Source organism: Acinonyx jubatus, chromosome C2 (assembly GCF_027475565.1).
Source record: "Acinonyx jubatus isolate Ajub_Pintada_27869175 chromosome C2, VMU_Ajub_asm_v1.0, whole genome shotgun sequence".
NCBI lineage: Eukaryota > Metazoa > Chordata > Mammalia > Carnivora > Felidae > Acinonyx > Acinonyx jubatus.
The window spans coordinates 131,904,281-131,922,926 of record NC_069384.1 but is presented as its reverse complement, the minus strand read 5'-3'; the positions used below and the strand labels follow the sequence as shown (position 1 = coordinate 131,922,926).

The window sequence follows — 18,646 nt, the reverse complement described above, 5'->3', positions numbered from 1 at the left end:
CAGTCTCTCACAAGACTGGACTCGAGTCAACCTACCACTACATTATTTGATTTGCTCTTAATCGTTACTATTTATAAACAGAGTCTTCAGAGTATATGCATACACAAGTATAGCATGTGTACACATGCAGCTATCTATAGCAAAAAACAAATTCTCAAAAGTAGTGCTTGGAAGACCACATCTTGTTCTATTAATACTCATATACTGCAGTATTACATAACAATTTTTTTTTCCAATTGTGTTATGCTAATATGCAAATAAATGAACTCAACCATAGCCAGGAGCTAAATGTACTAATCAGTACGTCCTTGTGTATCTCTAACTACAAAAGAATTTTACATAATCTCTTTCCGTTCTAAATATCCCATGAATCTACATTATTAATTACTTTTAAATCCAGCTGCTTGGTTTCGGGCTATTAATATTTACAAATCAGTATATTTAGCCTGCTCCATGAAAATACCTGAATACCGATTTCCTAGCAATGTATTAATGCATTCTACAATTTCATAATTATTTGACAATTCCAAAACAATAATAGGGATAGATACTATTAGAAGAAGCTCATCTAAAAACAAATTGTTACTAATTACTATCTGCTTTACCTTCCAGTACCCTAAAGAGTGAATAACTGTAAATCAGCATTTTGTTAAAAAAGAAACAACAAAGGAAAATGACTTCCCCAAGAAGTTTTCAAATCCATCAAAGGAGAGCAGAGAGGAAAAGGACAAAATTCTGACTTTGTGGATGAGACAGAAATCTACAGCATGGTGGACAGGACTATCACTATGGCTTTTGTTGATTAGGCACATGTTGGCTTCATCCCAAGATTCAGCCACAAAAGGCCAAAATTTCCTAAAAATCACTCAGCTATTTTAGGACTGGTAGAAACTGCCATGATCAAGGAGTCAGAATGCCTTAGGCAAACAGGAGAAAAAAGGAAAAAGTCAAAGATACATTTCAGAAGATAAAGTAGAAAGTGGGTGACAAGTAGTTCAAAGTGTGGGCTTTCAAGTCAATTAAACCTGGTCTCATGTGGTCTTTGCCTCTTACAATTTCTGTGACCTTGCTTTGAAATTCCCAAACCTTGAGGAATGAGTTTCCTTGTCTGTTAAAAGGAAATGATAAAGTCTCCTTGCAGGCTGTGGGAAGATTTGCATGAGATGATGCGTACAAAGCACTTCTTAGGATCCCTTCTATACCCAATCCTTGAGTTGCAACAAAAGGTAGAATTTCTAACACTGTATGCAAAATATGCTGAGGGATTAAAGATCCTACTTCTACAAGTCTACCTATTAGTATTCCATATTCTTTATGTATTTTCTTTTTTACTATTAATTCTGCAGCACTCCCAATGAATGTTTTTTGACAACCCAATATTAATGACAATAAAAAGTAATTCAGGTCCTTAAAAACAAGCTGAAATTAAGCAGAAACTATAAATATCACCTAAAGAAACCAAATACCAGAAAAGAGATTAAATGCTTTAACAAAAAGTAAGCTCTCTTGCCATGCTGTTTCAAGTTTGATAGCAGAACATAAATCAAAAGAAATTTTCAAAGGTTTACTCTGATTTCAGGGACACAAAAGGGGCAGATCATTTATAGTAACATCTTGCAGAACAATTGTTGAACCAACCAAATTTCTGGATCTAAATTAAATGAAGGTATTTCCTTCCATTTGATTGTTTCCAAAATCATGTATGTGAAATAAATTTCTTCTTTGAAGTACACAGTCCACTGAGTTTTATATTCTATCAAAACTAACTGGAGTTGGAGGAGGTCCAAGATGGCAGCTAGGAAGATTCTGAACCTACCTCTTCCACTTACACCAAATCTACAGCTATATATGGAATAATTCCTGCTGAAAAATAACTGAAAACCTAGCTGAACAAACCCCTCCACAAAAAGGGATAAAAGAACCACATCAAGATGGGTAGAAGATACAGAAAGACAGAGTCTTGCCCAAAACTCCACCCCTAGCATAGCAAACCACAATGGGGCAGGGGGTGGAGGGGTGGTGAATCACACAGGTCCAGAGACTTTCCCTAAGGAGTAAGAGCATCATTCCCCACATCAGGCACACCAAACCTTGGGACCTGCACCAGAAAGATGAGCCCCCCAAAATGTCTAGCTCTGAAAATAAGCAGGGCTTGTCCAAAGGATCCAAGGGGTCTATGGGAATCTGAGATACTCATCTTGAGTGGCTTATGTATGGATTTGTTCATCCTAGGATCAGCACAAAGGCAGTAGTTTGAAAGGTAACTGGATAATACATGAAGGAGATTCATTTTCTAGTCATAAAACATCTGTCAGAGGGGCAGGAACCAGGTGGGGTTCTTTAGGGACAGAGGCACTGGTGAGCACCATTATTGCACTCTCCCTCTACCTTGCTAGCTCAGGTGGGTGTGCATGGATACAGCCTTGCTAAAGCTGCCAGTATGCCCCATCCCAATGCTCTTCTCCTGTATCTCTAAAGCTGCCAGCATGCCCTGCCACAAGTACTCTTCCCCAATATCACTAAAGCCACACCTGAGCTGCACCCTCGGAACTCTCCCACTGCCTGATGAAGAGTTCAAAGCAATGGCCATGAAGATTGTCACCAAATTCAGAAGAATGAATACAATGAGAACTTCAACAAAGAAATAAAAAAAAATACAAGAAAGTACCAAACAAAAGTCACAGAGCTGAAGAATGCAATAACTGAACTGAAAAAATACACAAGAGGAGTTTAACAGCAGACTAGATGAAGCAGAAGAATGAATCAGCAACCTGGAAAACAGGGCCATGGACCTCACTGAAACAAAGCCACAGAAAGAAAAAATTAATTCTAAAAAGTAAAGATAGCTTAAGGGATCAATGGAATAACATCAAGCAGAATAAAATTACATTATAGGGGTCAGAGGAGAAGAGAGAACAAGGCAGAAAACTTATTTGAAAAAATAAAGGTTGAAAACTTCCCTAACCTGAGGAAGGAAAGAGAAATCCAGATTCAGAAAACACAGAGAGTTCTGAATAAGATAAACCCAAAGACATTCACACCAAGAAATATAATTAAAATGTCAAAAGCAAAAGATAAAGAGAGAATCTTAAAAGCAGCAAGAGAAAAGCAACTTTTAGATACAATGGAATCTCCATAAGACTATCTGCTGATTTTCAACAGAAACTTTTCAGGCTAGAAGCAAGTGACATGACATATTCAAAATGCTAAAAGAAAAAAACTTCCAGCCAAGAACACTCTACCAGCAAGATCATCATTCAGAATTGAAGGGAAAATAAACAGTTTCCTAGATAAGCAAAAGCTAAAGGAGTTCATCACCACTAAACTGGCCTTAAAAGAAATGTTAAAGTGACTTCTTTAACATGAAAAGTCAACAACTAATAACAAGAAAACATAAAAGTAAAAATTTCACAGGTAAAAATATATAGTAAAAGTAGTGGATTAACGGGGCACCTGGGCAGCTCAGTTGGTTGAGAGTCCGACTCCAGCTCAGGTCATGATCTCACAGTACATGAGTTCAAGCCCCACACTGGGCTTGCCACTGTCAGTGAAGAGCCCACTTAGGATCCTCTGCCCCCCCCCCACCGCCCCTGCACCCCTCCCCTGCTCATACACACTCTCTCTCAAAAATAAATAAATATTTTAAAAAAAAAGTAGATTAGTCACTTACAAAGCTAGAATGAAGGTTAAAAGACAAAAGTAGTAAAATCAACTATAATTAGTTAAGGGAAACACAAAATAAAAAGATATAAAATATGGCATCGAAAACATAAAACATGGGAAGCCAGAGTAAAAAATGTAGAGTTTAGAATGTGTTAAAATTTAAGTTGCCATCAATTTAAAATAGATTGCTTTATAGGCTGTTATAAGTGAACCTCATGGTAATCACAAAGCAAAATTCTATACTAGATAGGTAAAAGATAATGAGAAAGCAATCTAAACATAACACTAAGGAAAGGCATCAAACCACACAGGAAGAGAACAAAAGAAGAAAGAAACAGACAGGATCTCAAAAACAGCCAGAAAACAATAATGCATGGCAATTAGTACATACCTATTAAGAATTAATTCAAATGTAAATGGACTAAATTCTCCTATCAAAAGACAGAGTGGCAGAATGGATTTAAAAAAAAAGATTTATCCATATGTTGCCTATAAGAAACTTAGTTCAGATCTAAGAACACACACACCAAAAATAGATAGAAAAAGATCTTCCACATAAATGAAAAAAAGAAAACTGATGCAGCTATACTTGTATCAGACAAAATAGACTTTTAAACAAAGAGTAGCATAAGACAAAAAAAAGTAGGGGTGCATTACATAATGATAAATGTACCAACGCAACAAAAGGATTTGTAAATATTAATGCACACAAAATAGAAGCACCCAAATATATAAGGCAAATATTAACAGAACTAAAGGGAGAAATTGACAGCAATACAATAATAATAATAATAGTACAATACAATAATAGGACTTTAATATACCATTTACATCAATGGATAGATCATCCAGACAGAAAATCAATAAGGAGACACTGGCCTTACACAACACTTTAGACCAGATGGATAATAGATTTTAGATGGATAGACCAGATGGATATAGAGATGTATTAATTGATACATGCAAAACATTCCATCCAAAAGCAGCAGGATACACATTCTTCTCAAGTTTACATGGAATATTCCCCATGATAGATCATGTGTTAGTCCACAAAACATCACAATAAATTTTAGAAGACTGAAATCACAGCAAGCATCTTCTCTGACCACAATTATATGAAACTAGAAATCAATTACAAGGAAAAAACTGAAAAAATCATAAATATATAGAGATGAAACAGCATGCTTTGAACAACCAATGAGTCAACAAAGAAATCAAAGGAGTAATCAAAAGAAACCTTAAGACAAATGAAAATGAAAATACAATTATCCAAAAATCTATGGGATGCAGCAAAAAATAGTTCTAAGAGGGAAGTTGATAGTGATACAGGCCTACCTCAAGAAACATGAAAAATCTCAAATAAATAATCCAACTTTACACCAAAGGAACCAGAAAAAGAAGAACAAAATGAAGCCTAAAGTTAGTAGAAGGAAGGAAATAATAAAGATCAGAGCAGAAATAAATGAAATAGAAACAAACAAAAAAAAAATTTAGAAATTATCAGTGAAACTAAGAGGTGGTTCTTTGAAAAGATAAACAAAATTGACAAATCTTTAGCCAGAATCACAAAGAAAAAAAGACAAAAGACTCAAATAAATCAGAAATGAAAAAGGAGTATATGGGTAGCTCAGTTGGCTAAGCGTCTGACTCTCGGTTTCAGCTCAAATCGTGATCCTAGGGTCATGACATCAAGCCCCATGTCAGGCCTTGTGATGAGCATGGAGCCTGCTTAAGATTACCTCTCTCCCTGTGCCCCTCTCCCCTGCTTGCACTCTCTCTCTAAAAATATGAATGAATTAATTAATGAGTGAACAAGAGAAATGAAAAAGTAGTTACGACAGATACTGTAGAAATACAAAGCACCATAAGAGACTATTATGAATAATTACACACCAACAAATTGTTGAACTGTTGACAACTCTGGGAGATATGGATAAATTCCTAGAAACAGTCAATCTTTCAAGATTGAATCATGAAGAAATAGAAAATCTGAATAGACCAATGCTTCCAAACTCATTTTATGAGACCAGCATTACCCTGATACCAAAACCTAACGAGCACCACAAGGAAATTACAGGCCAATATCCCCGATGAACAGAGAGACAAAAATGCTCAACAAAATATTAGCAAACCAAATTCAAGAATATATTAAAAGGATTATACACCATCATCAAGTGAGATTTATTCCAAGATGCAAGGATAATTCAACAGCCACAAATCAATCAACATGATACTCCACATTTAAAAAATGAAGGAGAAAAATTATATGATCATCTTAATAAATGCAGAAAAAGTATTTGACAAAATTCAACATCCATTTATGAAAAAAAAAATAACAACTCAAGTTGGTATAGATGCAATGTATACCTCAACATGATAAAGGCTATTTATGACAAACCCACAGCTAAACTCATCCTCAACAGTTTTTCTGCTAAGCTTTTCTGCTAAGATCAGGAACCCACTCTTGCCACTTCTATTCAACACAGTATTGAAAATTTTAGTCAGAGCAAGTAGACAAGAAAAAGAAAGAAAGAGTATCCAAATTATAACTGTCACTATGTGCAGATGACATGAAGACTTCACTGAAAAATTGTTAGAATAAATGAATTCAGTAAAGTTGCAGGATACAAAATCAATATACAGAAATCCATTAAATTTCTATATACTAATAATGAAGTACCAGAAAAGAATAAATGATTTCAGTAAAGTTGCAGGATACTAAATCAATATACAGAAATCTATTAAATTTCTATATACTAATAATGAAGTACCAGAAAAGATCTTTTTTTTAAAAAATCCCATTTACAATTGCATCAAAAAGAATAAAACACCTAAAAATAAATTTAACCAAGGAAGTGAAAATACTGTACACAGAAAACTATAAGATACTGAAGAAAGAAATTGAAAGACACAAATAAATGGAAAAATATTCTATGCTCATGGATTGGAAGAATTAATATTATTAAAATGTCTATACTACCCGGGGTGCCTGGGCAGCTCAGTCAGTTAAGTGTCAGACTCTTGATTTCTGCTGAGGTCATGATCTCACGGTTTGTGAGACTGAGCTCCACATTGGGCTCTGCGCTGACAGCAAGGAGCCTGCTTGCGATTCTCTCTCTCTCTCCCTTTCTCTGCCCCTCTCCCATTCATGCTCGCTTGCTCTCTCTCTCAATATAAATAAAATTTTTAAAAAACTAAAAAATTTTTACAAAAATGTCCATACTACCCAAAGCATTCTACAGATTTAATGTTATCACTATCAAAATTGCAATGGCATTTTTCACAGAACTAGAACAAGTAATTCTAAAATCTGTATGAAACCACAAGAGACCCCAAATGGCCATGGCAAACTTGAGAAAGAACAAAGCTAGAGGTATCACACTCCCTGATTTCAAACTATACTATAAAGCTATAATAATCAAAAGAGTATGGTACTGGCACAAAAACAAACACACAGATCAAAAGAACAGAATAGAGAGCCCAGAAATAAAGCCACACTTATATGGTCAATTAGTACATGTAAAAGGAGTCAAGAATATACAATGGGGAAAGGACAGTCTTTTCAATAAATGGTGTTGGGAAAAGTGGACAGCCACATGCAGAAGAATGAAACTAGGCCACTATCTTATACCATACACAAAAATTACACCCAAAATGGACTAAAGACTTCAATTAAGACCTGAAAGCATAAAACTCCTAGAAGAAAACATAGGCAATATGCTCTGTGACACTGGTATTGGTGTTAATTTTTTTATCTGACTCCAAAAGCAAAGGCAACAAAACCAAAAATAAACAAATGGGACTACATCAAACTCAAATGCTTGTACACAGTGAAGGAAAGCATCAACAAAATGAAAAGGCAACCTAGTGAATAGTAGAAAATATTTCCAAATGATAGATCTGATAAGGTGTTAATATCTTTTTTAAATATTTTTTAACATTTAGTTTTTATTTTTGAGAGACAAAGAGAGATAGAGAATGAGTGGGGGAGGGGCAGAGAGAGGGAAACAGAATCTGAAGCAGGCTCCAGGTTCCAAGCTGTCAGCACAGAGCCTGACGCGGAGCTCGAACTCACGGACCGCAAGACCATGACATGAGCCGAAGTCAGATGCTTAACTGACTGAGCCACCCAGGCACCCAGGGGTTAATATCTTAAATACATTTTTTAAAACCCTTATATAATCAATAGGAAAAACACCAACAACAAAACAGTCCAAATAAAAAATAGGCAGAGGATTAAATAGACATTTTTCCAAAGAAGATATACAGATGGCCAACAGACACATGAAAAGATGTTCAATATCACTAGTTATCAGGAAAATGTAAATCAAAACCACAATGAGACAGGACCTCATACCTGTTAGAATGGCTATCATCAAAAAGATAAGAAATAACAGGTGCTGTAGAGGACGCGGAGAAAAGGGAACCCTTGTACACTGTTGGTGGGAATATAAACTGGTGCAGCCTTATGGAAAAGAATATGGAGGTTTCTCAAAAAAAATTAAAAACAGAACTACCATATTATTCAGTAATCCTACTTCTGGGCATTTATCCAAAGAAAACAAAAACACTAACTTGAAAAGATATATGTACTCCTATGTTCAATGCAGCATCACTTAGAATAGCCAAGATCTGGAAACAACTAAATGTCCACTGATGGATGAATGGATAAAGAAGATGCTGTTTATTACAATGGAACTCTATGCATCCATAAAAAGAATGAAATCTTGCCATTTGTGACAACATGAACCGACCTTGAATTATGCTTATTTATTATTTATTATTTATTATTTATTTATTTATTTATATAAATAACATATAATATATATAAACTTATATATTCATTTACGTATATATTTTATATATTTTTATATATAAATTTATATAAAAATATATAAATATATAATAAATAATATATAATAAATTTATATAAATCATTTATTTATTATTTTTTATTAAATGAAATAAGTCAGACAGAGAAAGACAAATAACTACTAGAGAATTTCACTTATATGTGGAATTCAAAAAGCAAAAGAACAAACATTACAAAACAAAGCTTCCAGATATGGAGAACAGACTGGTGGCTATCAGAAGGGAACAGGCTTGGGGCACCTGGGTGGCTCAGTCGGTTAAGCATCCAGCTTCGGCTCAGGTCATGATCTCACAGCTCTTGAGTTCAAGCCCCACATCGGGCACTGTGCTGACAGCTCGGATCCTGGAGCCTACTTTGGATTCTGTGTCTCCCTCTCTCTCTGCCCTTCCCCTGCTCACGCTCTGTCTCTCTCTCTCTCTCAAAAATAAATAAACATGAAAAAATTATCAAAAAAAAAAAAAAAAGAAGGGAACAGGCTTAGGGGGAGGGGGCGACATGGGTGAAGGGGACCCACTGTATAGCGATGACTGGCAACGAGACTTATTGTGATGATCACTTTGTAGTGCATGCAGACATCAAACTATTATGATGTACACCTGGCACTAGTATAAGGTTTATACCAATGTTACCTCAATTAAGAAAAAACAGTTGAAGTCTAAATAATATCTTCTTTGAACCCCTAAGGTAAGTTACATCATCCATGTCTATTTATTCATCCACACACATTTATTCAACAAGTATATGCTTAAAAACATGCTTCCCACAAGACATTAAACTAGGTGTCTTCGCAACCTCTTGGTGAGTAAGATCAAGTTACCTGAGAGGCAGAAAGAAACAGGGCTGTATAGAGATACAGAGTGGTGGCTGGAAGGCAAAAAAAGGAACAATTCATTGCAAGAAGTGATTATCTGAGGAAGACCTTGAAGATGACCTCTGCGCGAAGGCACACGGGCTGAGAAAAGAGAGGTGTAAATCTAAAGGCTAAGTTGGGCATGGAAAGCAGTCACAGGGGCCTTGTGATCAGTAGTAGATCCGTAGGGTGACCACATTATTTATCATCCAAACCAGGATGCCTGAGAGGGAAAGGAGGCACTCTTAATAATTTTGTCAGGACAAAAGGTGTAAATCTGGACTGTCCTGGGCAAATCAAGACATATGGGTGCTTGGCTCAATGACAGTGATGTTCAGTACCGTCTAATCACTTAGCTGGGGCGACTGAGGTGCGCACACAGTTGTACTGAGGCACCTGACTTAGAAAGGCACCAAAACAAATCGTTTTTGAAAGCAACTTTAGAATATGTCTGAGAAACTTCCCTGGGTACATTCTGCATATTTCAAAAGACAAGACTCCAAAAACGGGCATGGCAAATCTCCAACTCAAATGGAGCTAAGTGAGTTTGCTCATCTCAGGATAAACTCCAAGTAAGAGAAACTAAAAATCACAAAAACAAACATAGTAGGTACTGTTTATGGAGTGCTTCTTAGGCACCATACTCTGCTCTGAGTATTTCACACACACATCATCTCATTTCATCTTCACCCCAACACTATGAGGTTGACTTAAATATCTTGCCCAAGGCCACACAGAAAGGAAGCAAGGGAGCCAGAGTCCGATCTAAGCACCTCACTCCACACCCTCTATTTTTCTCGCCACTATTCTGCCTCCTGAATAACCCAGACGTGCAGCACGTGACCCGAGTGCAGCCCAGCTGAGAATATCAGCTAGAACACGGTTTACCTAACTGCCCCTGCCAAGTGACCAAGAACTGCTGGCCAGGAGTGCCTCGCCACCTGCCCTTCTCTACTACTTGGAACTAGGCAGTTGCCAAGTGTCCTGCCAGCAGCCTGGACCACTCACATAATTGTCACGAAAGCTCAGTGTGATTAATTATATGCTTTGAGCACTCTAAAGCTATGTAATTATTCTGACATAAAGAAAATAGGTACTCCTGAAACTTCCCTGGTGGCTTGGATTTGTTTGAGCCACAACCAAGTACTCTTATGCCCAGCACAACCCTCTAGATCCACCACAATTATCAGTAGAAAAAAGCTGGTCAGGCAGCTTGCAAACACACAGTTTCTGGTAAACTGGTAAAAATAATCTGAATATCCCTTGCACTACAGAATCCCATTGATATAAAATAAAAAAGGTAACCAAACTAATCTAGAGGTCTCGTAGATGGCAGCCAGAACTTCGTATTAATAAGAAATAGAGCATCTATTCTTGAATATCTATGTATAAAATAAAGTCTGGGGAGAAAATATGAATGTTCATACTTCATTTATGTCTGCATTTAGGCTGTAGATAACACTGCCCTGTTTTGTTGAATAATGAGGAATCGGTAACTTAAGTATTTAAAAAAAGAAAAAAAAGAATAGTTTAGCACCCTTGCAGAAGACACAGAACTATAAAAGGAACTGAACAGATTCTGGGAGACAGCATTCTAAGAAAATGACTTGAGTGACCAAGATCAGCAATTAAAAAAATAAAATAAACAATTTCCTGTCAGTTGACTATTTGGATTTGGTGAAGGAAAACAACAACAACAACAACACAGACCAAACAACTGTTTGGAGGAGAGGCTGGAAAACAAGAAAGGGGGCAAGTAATTTGGGGGGCATGAAAATTAATACCCTCTGATTACTCCTGAAAAGCGAACTCTGAATTGTGACAAAAGCTCTTTGAGTGGGCTGAGACAAGCAGCCACGCCCTGGCCTTTCAACAGTTATCCTGTGTGGCCCAAAATGCATTAGTACAAAGTGAAGTGCAGAGTGGCTGATTGGACATTACATTTTTCTGACTTAAATGATACAGTCTGCCTATCTATTCAGACAAACTCACTTTATGATCCAGTTACTGTTTGTTTAATATTTATGACATGCCCATAAGTTTGCTAGGCATGCAGTTGTCTCTCCCTTCCCTCCACTCAAAGCAAAGAAACAAACAAACAAAACCCAAAAAAATCTAAAAACCGAAAAATCTAAAGCCAAATGCAGATATTTTTAAGATCCAATTCAAGAAACGGTTATTGAGTACCTGTTATCCTTGCAGAACTGATAAATACAGCCCGGCTTTTGCCTGCAAAAGTCTAGTTTATTTAAACCATAGGCCAATATAATATCCATATGTACATTTTTTTAATTTTGTTTAAACATATATATATATGTATATAATAAATGCGAATGTCTGCTTCTTCCCCACCTTGGGGTGCTCAGCATCAAGACACAGGAATATACATGTTGGTATAAAGGCAGGAAAAAGGCTTCCCCTACACATGATGATACTGTGATAATGACATAATGATACTAAGAAAACTATGAGCTGCTACCTTGGACAAGATCAAACCACTGTCCCAAAGAAGGTGGAGGCTCTGATCAAGCAGCCACAACAGGTAGCTACAGCTATCTGGCTATATTATCCCTCAACTTCTGCCAGCAGGAATAGTCTTTTGGTTCCCTCCAATATCCCCTACATTTAGAGGGAAAAATTGAAGCCAGCATTCCAAACCACCAGTGCTACCTTAATTATACAGAAAATTTAAAACTGTCAGCGTAATCCGGGGAGCAGTAGAGTGCAGCCATACCAAAATGGGGTAAACCAGCTCTGGCACATTAGGCAAGTGGTTAACCTCTCTGAACTCTGGGTTTTCTTCAGCCTCCGTGGCAGAGGCAGGACCATGTCACAGAATTATATTAAGTATTTTCCACGTGTTTGCACATAGTGTTTAATAAGTAGCACGTGCTATTATTACTTTTAGCTACCAAAATCATGCAATGGCTATATTTCCTACTTACTAAAACGTACCCAAGATCAGTGGTTGCCACAGCCCAGGCACGGGAAGGGGGGAAGACACAAAGGGACCAGGAGAATTTTTGGAGGGCAATGGAATTTTTTATTGTGGTAGTGGTTAGATGAATGTGTGTTTTTGTCAATCTCATAGAACTGGACGCCAACAAGAGTGAATTTTACTTTATGCAAATTATATCATCTTTTTAATATTCAATTATAATATTCAATTATATATACCAACTATAATATTCAATTGGTTTTAATTAAAATAAGCCATCTAAACTAATGGGCACTTTAACTTCATCTCTTGCTAAAATGAAAAAGAAATCTAAGGCCTAAATGCTACTTCACATTTTTAGACCAAGTCTTTGAGTTAAAGGATTGAGGTATTTGTAAAAAATAGATGACGCCTAAACAACTGACCAAATTAGCTGTTTCAAAAGAAGGCGTGGATTGTACTGAATGGTGTGATGAAATGAAATATGGAAAGAGAAAATGAAAGTGATGTTTTCGTTTACTAGATTACTTAAGATGACAAACATAATGGCTCCTTCCCTAAAAATTTGGTAATGGGCCTTTGTAAATAATCTAAAAAGTGTAATATTATTTCCACTAAACTAAGGAAAAGTAGAGAAGTCTGGTGATGAGTTCCATGATTATTTCTCTTCTCAATGTATTTGTAAAAGATTCCATAAGGCTGCTCACTCTGAGTCTTCATCAGCACTGTAGCCATAACCAAGGAGCTTTTAGTATAGATCTGTGCATCTATTTTGGCAGAAAATGTAGTTTTACAACAATTTTTTACTCAACACCATATTTACAAAACAGATGGAGTTCCAAAGAAGTGATTTTAAATGAGAAATATAATTCTGGTCAGCCCACAGTGTATCTCTGCATATGTCCTGCATCTCAGCAATAATACCCTTTCTGTGCCCACTGCTTATCACATCCAGGCTGTCATTTCCCCCTCTGACTTGGGGATCCCCATACAAGAGGAATGTCAAGAGGGTAATGAAGATGAAAGCTAGGAAAAAGGTATAGCTCACAAGCCCAACGTTTCAACTAAAGCAACCCCATAAATACTGGCTTCTGTGCCTCAGCCAGCAACTCCCTGCCATGACCTCAAGTCCCCGATTATCACCTTGCTTACCCATCTACTCCCGCCCCAATCTTTTCATCACCTGACTGAACTCATCCCTTATATTCAAAAAGAACATAAGGAAACTAATGAAGAGGTGTCGCTATTGCTTTTTGACATGAGCTTCTACTAAGTTTTTCTACTGTTTTTTAACAAAGGTGAAATAATTTCTGCCATTCATATGACAAAAATGTCTGTGCACTATTCATTGCAAATATTTATGAAATTTGATGTTAAAGAATATTAGACAATATTAGAATATTGTCTTGATACTGTTATGTCTGCAGAAAATACCACACTAAGTTTCTAAAATCTTGATCCTTTAAGGCACCAATTCAAGGGGAAATATACCAAGTAGTTACCGACTTAAATATAGCATACCGCTTTCCTATAACCCAGGCTTGATCAACTTTCAACACTATTTCCATAGTTTCAAAGTGTGTTTAAGAAAATGCACATTGACAAAGAGGAAAGAAAAAGGAGTAAATCAAGTCATCTTAGGAGGTGTAAGTAAATGAACAAGATATGAGACTAGTAAACACCAAACCACCAATTTCAGAAATTAACAGAACTTAGAGAAAACATGTACTTTCTTATCATTCCTCCATTCATTCAGGAAGCAATCTATTGAATCCCTAATATGTTCCTGGCAATATGTATCCAGGGACACAACTCTGAACAAGAAACCAATTGCCTTCATTAGAAAAAAGAAAAATGACAAAGATATCTTTCAAAGTTTCAAAACTCAAAAACCAGTGATTGCTGAATAATTAATGATTTCCCCATGTGCTTCTAGAATCTTCAATGAAGAAATGATATCTACCGACAAGTTCTCAATTCCACATATCAGAAATATTGGCAAATCATCCTTCGTCCTATTCTGAATATAAAATTAAAATAGCTGTTTTAAATAAGTTACACTGTGAATCCCACTATGGACACCAATAAAGCTTGATTTTTCTTTTTAAAGTACAAAAACAGGCTCTCCAATAAATTAAATAAGAAGAATTAAAATTAAGTAGGTTGGTATCTTCTCTGGAATTTCACCTCAAATTTCATTAAAACCGCAATGCAATATCACTACAAATATCTGGCAACCAATAAAAACAGAGTTGACACATAACTCTGTTCATAGGATTGATGATCATGCATAGTTGAAAGCAACTTCCATGGAAACAGAAGCTACACAGCAAAAGAAAATGTAAGTCACATTTTAAAAGCCAAGTATGCAGCAAAAATATGTTACTTTCCTTAAATTCTCAATGCCTACTGCAGGTAGTTAACACACTTGATCTTTAAGCCCTTCACTTGTGCCCTTGCCCAGACATAAACTGTACAAACAGATGACAAAGCGAAAAGCAGTTTCACAACTGCCTGTTACAGAGGGTAGGAAGGTGGTATATTTCACTAGATTACTGCAGAAGCTGATAACACCACCAGACACTACAGAGTACTTAGGAAGATTTCTGCAGGTCCAATTAAATTTCAAATACCACTAGTGCCAATTCTCTTTACTGTGGCCTGTTTTGCCCTCTCTCCCATGGGTTATCAGCCACAGGAAGGGTGGGTGCAGCCCTGTCAATGTGCTTTGCTGCTCATTGTCCTGGTAACCCCTTGATTTTCAGAAAGCAATGTTTTCCTATTTGCTCTGAACTTAAGCAGAATGAGCTACTCTTGCCTAAGGCTCTGCTCTTCTTAGCTCATCAACTATTTTTTTTCACTTCAGGTCACGAGAAATATTTTTACACGGCAGACCAAAATGTAGTATTAGAATGAAACCACCACAAACTCAGGAGTTCCTAATATTACTTAAGTTTGAAATGCACAAAACAATTGCTGACTTTCTGCTGCTAAGTATCACTATGCAAAAGATACCAAAACCAAGCAAACTGCTCAAAAGAACTTCCACAGAACTGGAGGCCTGCCTACTGCAGCAAGGAAAAGATTAAACTGTGCAGAACTGTAATGTCTCAGTGCTTTTGAGCCTAAGAAAGCGGAAATCTTCATTTGTGTTTAGAAAACCTACTCCATTTCTCCGTGTGAGTGAGGGACCAGAGATTTTGCACCCTCGAAGTGTAACCATTTGCAAGAGGCAACTAGATACAGATCAGAAGAATCCTATTAAATAAGCTTGTTCACCCCCTGGGATTTTTAAGAAAATGTTTTCACATAACCACTGTATTTAACATACAATAGACACGTTACAGGCAGTCTGTTACCAGTCAAGGCTACCACAGAAGAGAATGTCCTGCCCAACCAGGTACAGGCCATAATTCCAGGCCAGTCCTGGAAAAGGTGACAGCCCCAAGTTCAACTGGGAATGTCTGAGCACAGCTCCCCCTGCACATTAAGGATCACCTCTCCATTCTTTCCAAATGCTGTGTGCATCCAATCCCTGTTCAAGCACCCCAAGCACCCATGCACCAGTGGTTCCCGTAGGCAGGGGACTCCTCGTATAACCCCCTCCTTCCACCACCACTCTCCTCTTGGGAAACTGACCCCGAGAACGGCTGGGGGTGGGCGATGTGCGCCCTTCTCTCACCTACCTTGATGATGCTGCTCCGGCGGGGCAGGCCGCCGGGTTTGCTCTCCCGGGGGAGGGGGCAGGCGGCCGGGCTGGGGGTCGGGGCGAGCGCGGTGCCACGGGGTCCCCTGGCAGGGCTGGCTCGGGCTTCGTCCCCGGACACGCCGAGGCTGCAGTCTCCGTTGGAAACCCCGCCGCTGTCATAGCGCGCCCGCCCGTGGCCGAGGCGACCTCCCCCGCCGCCGCCGCTGCTGCCGCCGCTGCCGCCGCCGCCTTCTCCGGCTCCAGCTTTCAGGGCGCCCTTGGCGCCGAGAGCCGGGCCCGGGGAGGTGGGCAGGGCCCCGCCGGCGGCGCCCCCCCGGCCGCACTCCGCCATGGGCGCCCCACGACCCGCCAGCACAAAGCCGCGTCCCCGCGTCCCCGCGTCCCCGCCGCCGCCTCGGGCCGCCGCGCGCGGCCCCTCCTCCTCTCCTCCTCCCGCCGCCGCCTCCTCGGCCGCTTCTTCCGCTTTTTTTTTTCTTTTTTTTTTTTTTTTTAATTTAGATGTGATGTTTGTTTCGAGCTCGCCTCGCGCACGGTTCAAGTCGTGGCGGCAGAATTATCGGAAGATTCCTGCAGGGGAGAGAAGAGAGAGACACAAGTCAGCTCCGGCGGCGGCGGCGGCGGCGGGGCCCCGGCTCCCAGTACCTGGGGAAGGAAAACACGCCCCGGCACACGCGCCGCCGCGGGCGCCAAAAATAACCCGCGCGGGCCGGGCGCCCACCGGGCCACGGGGCACCCACCCCGAGGTAACGCGGCGGCGGCCTCAAGGGCTCGGGGCGCTCTCCGCAGAGGCTCAGGGCACCCCCACCCCCTCGCCAGGGGTCGGAGCGCTCATCACGCGGGAACCAGGCGTCCAGCCCCGGGCCGGGGTGCCCACCTTGGGCTCAGGAAGAGGGGAAGCGGCGGGAGCCCGCTGCTCTCTGGCCTCGCGGAGGCGCCTCCCGAGGGTCTCGCGGCCTGGGCGAGCGGGGGATGAAGCCCGGTCTCCCCAGACCCCAACTCCCCAGAGGCCGTCGCGTGCCGGGCCCCGCCGCGGCCCCCCAGAGTCCCCGCTGAGGCCTGCGGCTCCAAGAGGAAGCGCACGGCGGGCAGGGGCGGCCGGGCCGTGACGGTGGCGGTGCGGCCCGGGGCAGCTCCTGAGGGGGGCAGTCCAGACCCCCCGCCTCCGCCCGCGGCCGTCTCCTCCAGGCTCGGCGCTGCCCACCGTAGGCCTCGGGACCTTCCCTGGCTGCCCCCGACCCACCGCGAGCCGCCCGGGCTCCAGCTCGGGGGTCGCCGCCCGTCGCGGCTGCCCCAGCCCAGGCCAGGTCATGGGGCCGCGGAAACCTCGCCGCCGAGCGAGCGGACGGCAACCGGCGGCGGCCACAGGTCCTGGATACCCGGGTCCCCCTAGAGCTGCGGCAACTGCCAATCACCCGCCCCGCGCCGGAGGGGCAACGACCGTGGAGGTCTGGGGGCCGGGAGAGAAGGTCTGGGGCTCGGGGGCTCGGCCTCTGCACCTCCCTCGAGCCCCCGATCCGCGCGCCGGACTCGTTCCCCTCCCGCCCAGCCCTGGAAAAGGCCCTCCGGACGTTCCCCTCTGGGCTTCCCCAGAGGGGCAGACCTGTTTCACATACAGAAACCAATTCCGTTCCCCAGGCTCCTGAACTGTGAATTGATTCAACTGGTTGCAAGGATGCTGGGGCGCGGGCGGGGTTGGGGCGGCGAGAGGTGAAGAGTAAAGGACCTCAGCAGAGCCTGTACTGTGCTCTCTGAGTCGCCCTACAGGGATTTATCACCGTCGTGCCTCCCTCCCAGTGTCCTTCCTGATCCCGCCGCCAGGTCCAGCCTGCTGCGGGCCCCCGCCTTAGGTCAGGCTCATCTTTTGGAGCAGCATCCTACTTGGATCAGAACAGCCAGGCCCTCTTCTCTCTGGTTCTTGCCCCTTCTTTCCCTTCCCTAATGCTTCAGGTAGAGTGACCTGCCTAAAAATCCTGATCTTGCCGTTCCCCAGCACAAGTATCTCCCCTGGATCTCCATCCCTCGAGCAAAGATGGGGCTCAAACTCCTCAGGGTGGTACCCGAGGCCCCACCCAGCCTGGCCCCACCCACCTCCCTGTCCCAGGTTCCCTGGCTTCAGCCTCCAGAGCTTCTCCAGAACCCCAGCTCTTGTGCAACTAGTGTTTCCTTTTCAGAGAATGCTCTTCCCGCAGGGCCCGAAGGATAGTCGGCTGAGGGCGAGGGTGGGGGTGGGGGGGCGGCGAACTTAAAGTCTTTGCTTTTATTAGCATGATGTTATAGCAAACTAACTGCCAAGTAGCCTCTGAGGAAACTGGGCTTTCCATAGGTATACATACCCGCCCTTGCCTCTGAAGCAGCTTCAAATACCTTCATGTTATTCTTGGGGGCGTTTTAATTCTTCTGATCTTCTGGATTCATGTTTTTGTAACCCATCAGAAAAGCTTTTATTCATCCCTAGCCAATCTGGGCCTACACACTAACAGAAATATTTTCACATCGAGGGACAACAATGTTTTAATTTTTTATTGTCTCATCCCTTTATTTTTCCTAGTTTGGGTTCAAACAATTGTTTTACTGTCGTGATAGTTTTGCAAGAAAATATATTCAAATGATGTA

At 41.0% G+C, this 18,646-nt stretch overlaps 2 protein-coding genes across 4 annotated transcripts in view; both read right to left on the bottom strand.

The window, feature by feature from the left end:
* The window catches only part of PLCL2 (phospholipase C like 2), a 188,458-nt gene extending 171,943 nt beyond the window's left edge, over positions 1–16,515 (bottom strand). For all 3 annotated transcript variants that reach the window (XM_015068497.3, XM_053221494.1, XM_053221493.1), the window contains exon 1: positions 16,011–16,515. In XM_015068497.3, the coding sequence (XP_014923983.2) occupies positions 16,011–16,364 (354 nt within the window). In that variant the 5' untranslated portion in view covers positions 16,365–16,515. The remainder of the gene's footprint in view (positions 1–16,010) is intronic.
* LOC113600012 (putative hydro-lyase KRH_21160) lies at positions 16,497–18,403 on the bottom strand. Its single transcript, XM_053221909.1, has 3 exons — positions 18,367–18,403; positions 16,908–17,756; positions 16,497–16,600 (listed from the first exon to the last, which is right to left on the bottom strand). The coding sequence occupies exons 1-2, from the start codon at positions 18,401–18,403 to the stop codon at positions 16,915–16,917; spliced, it is 879 nt and encodes a 292-aa protein (XP_053077884.1). The 3' UTR covers positions 16,497–16,600; positions 16,908–16,914.
* Between the last annotated feature and the right edge of the window lie 243 nt (positions 18,404–18,646).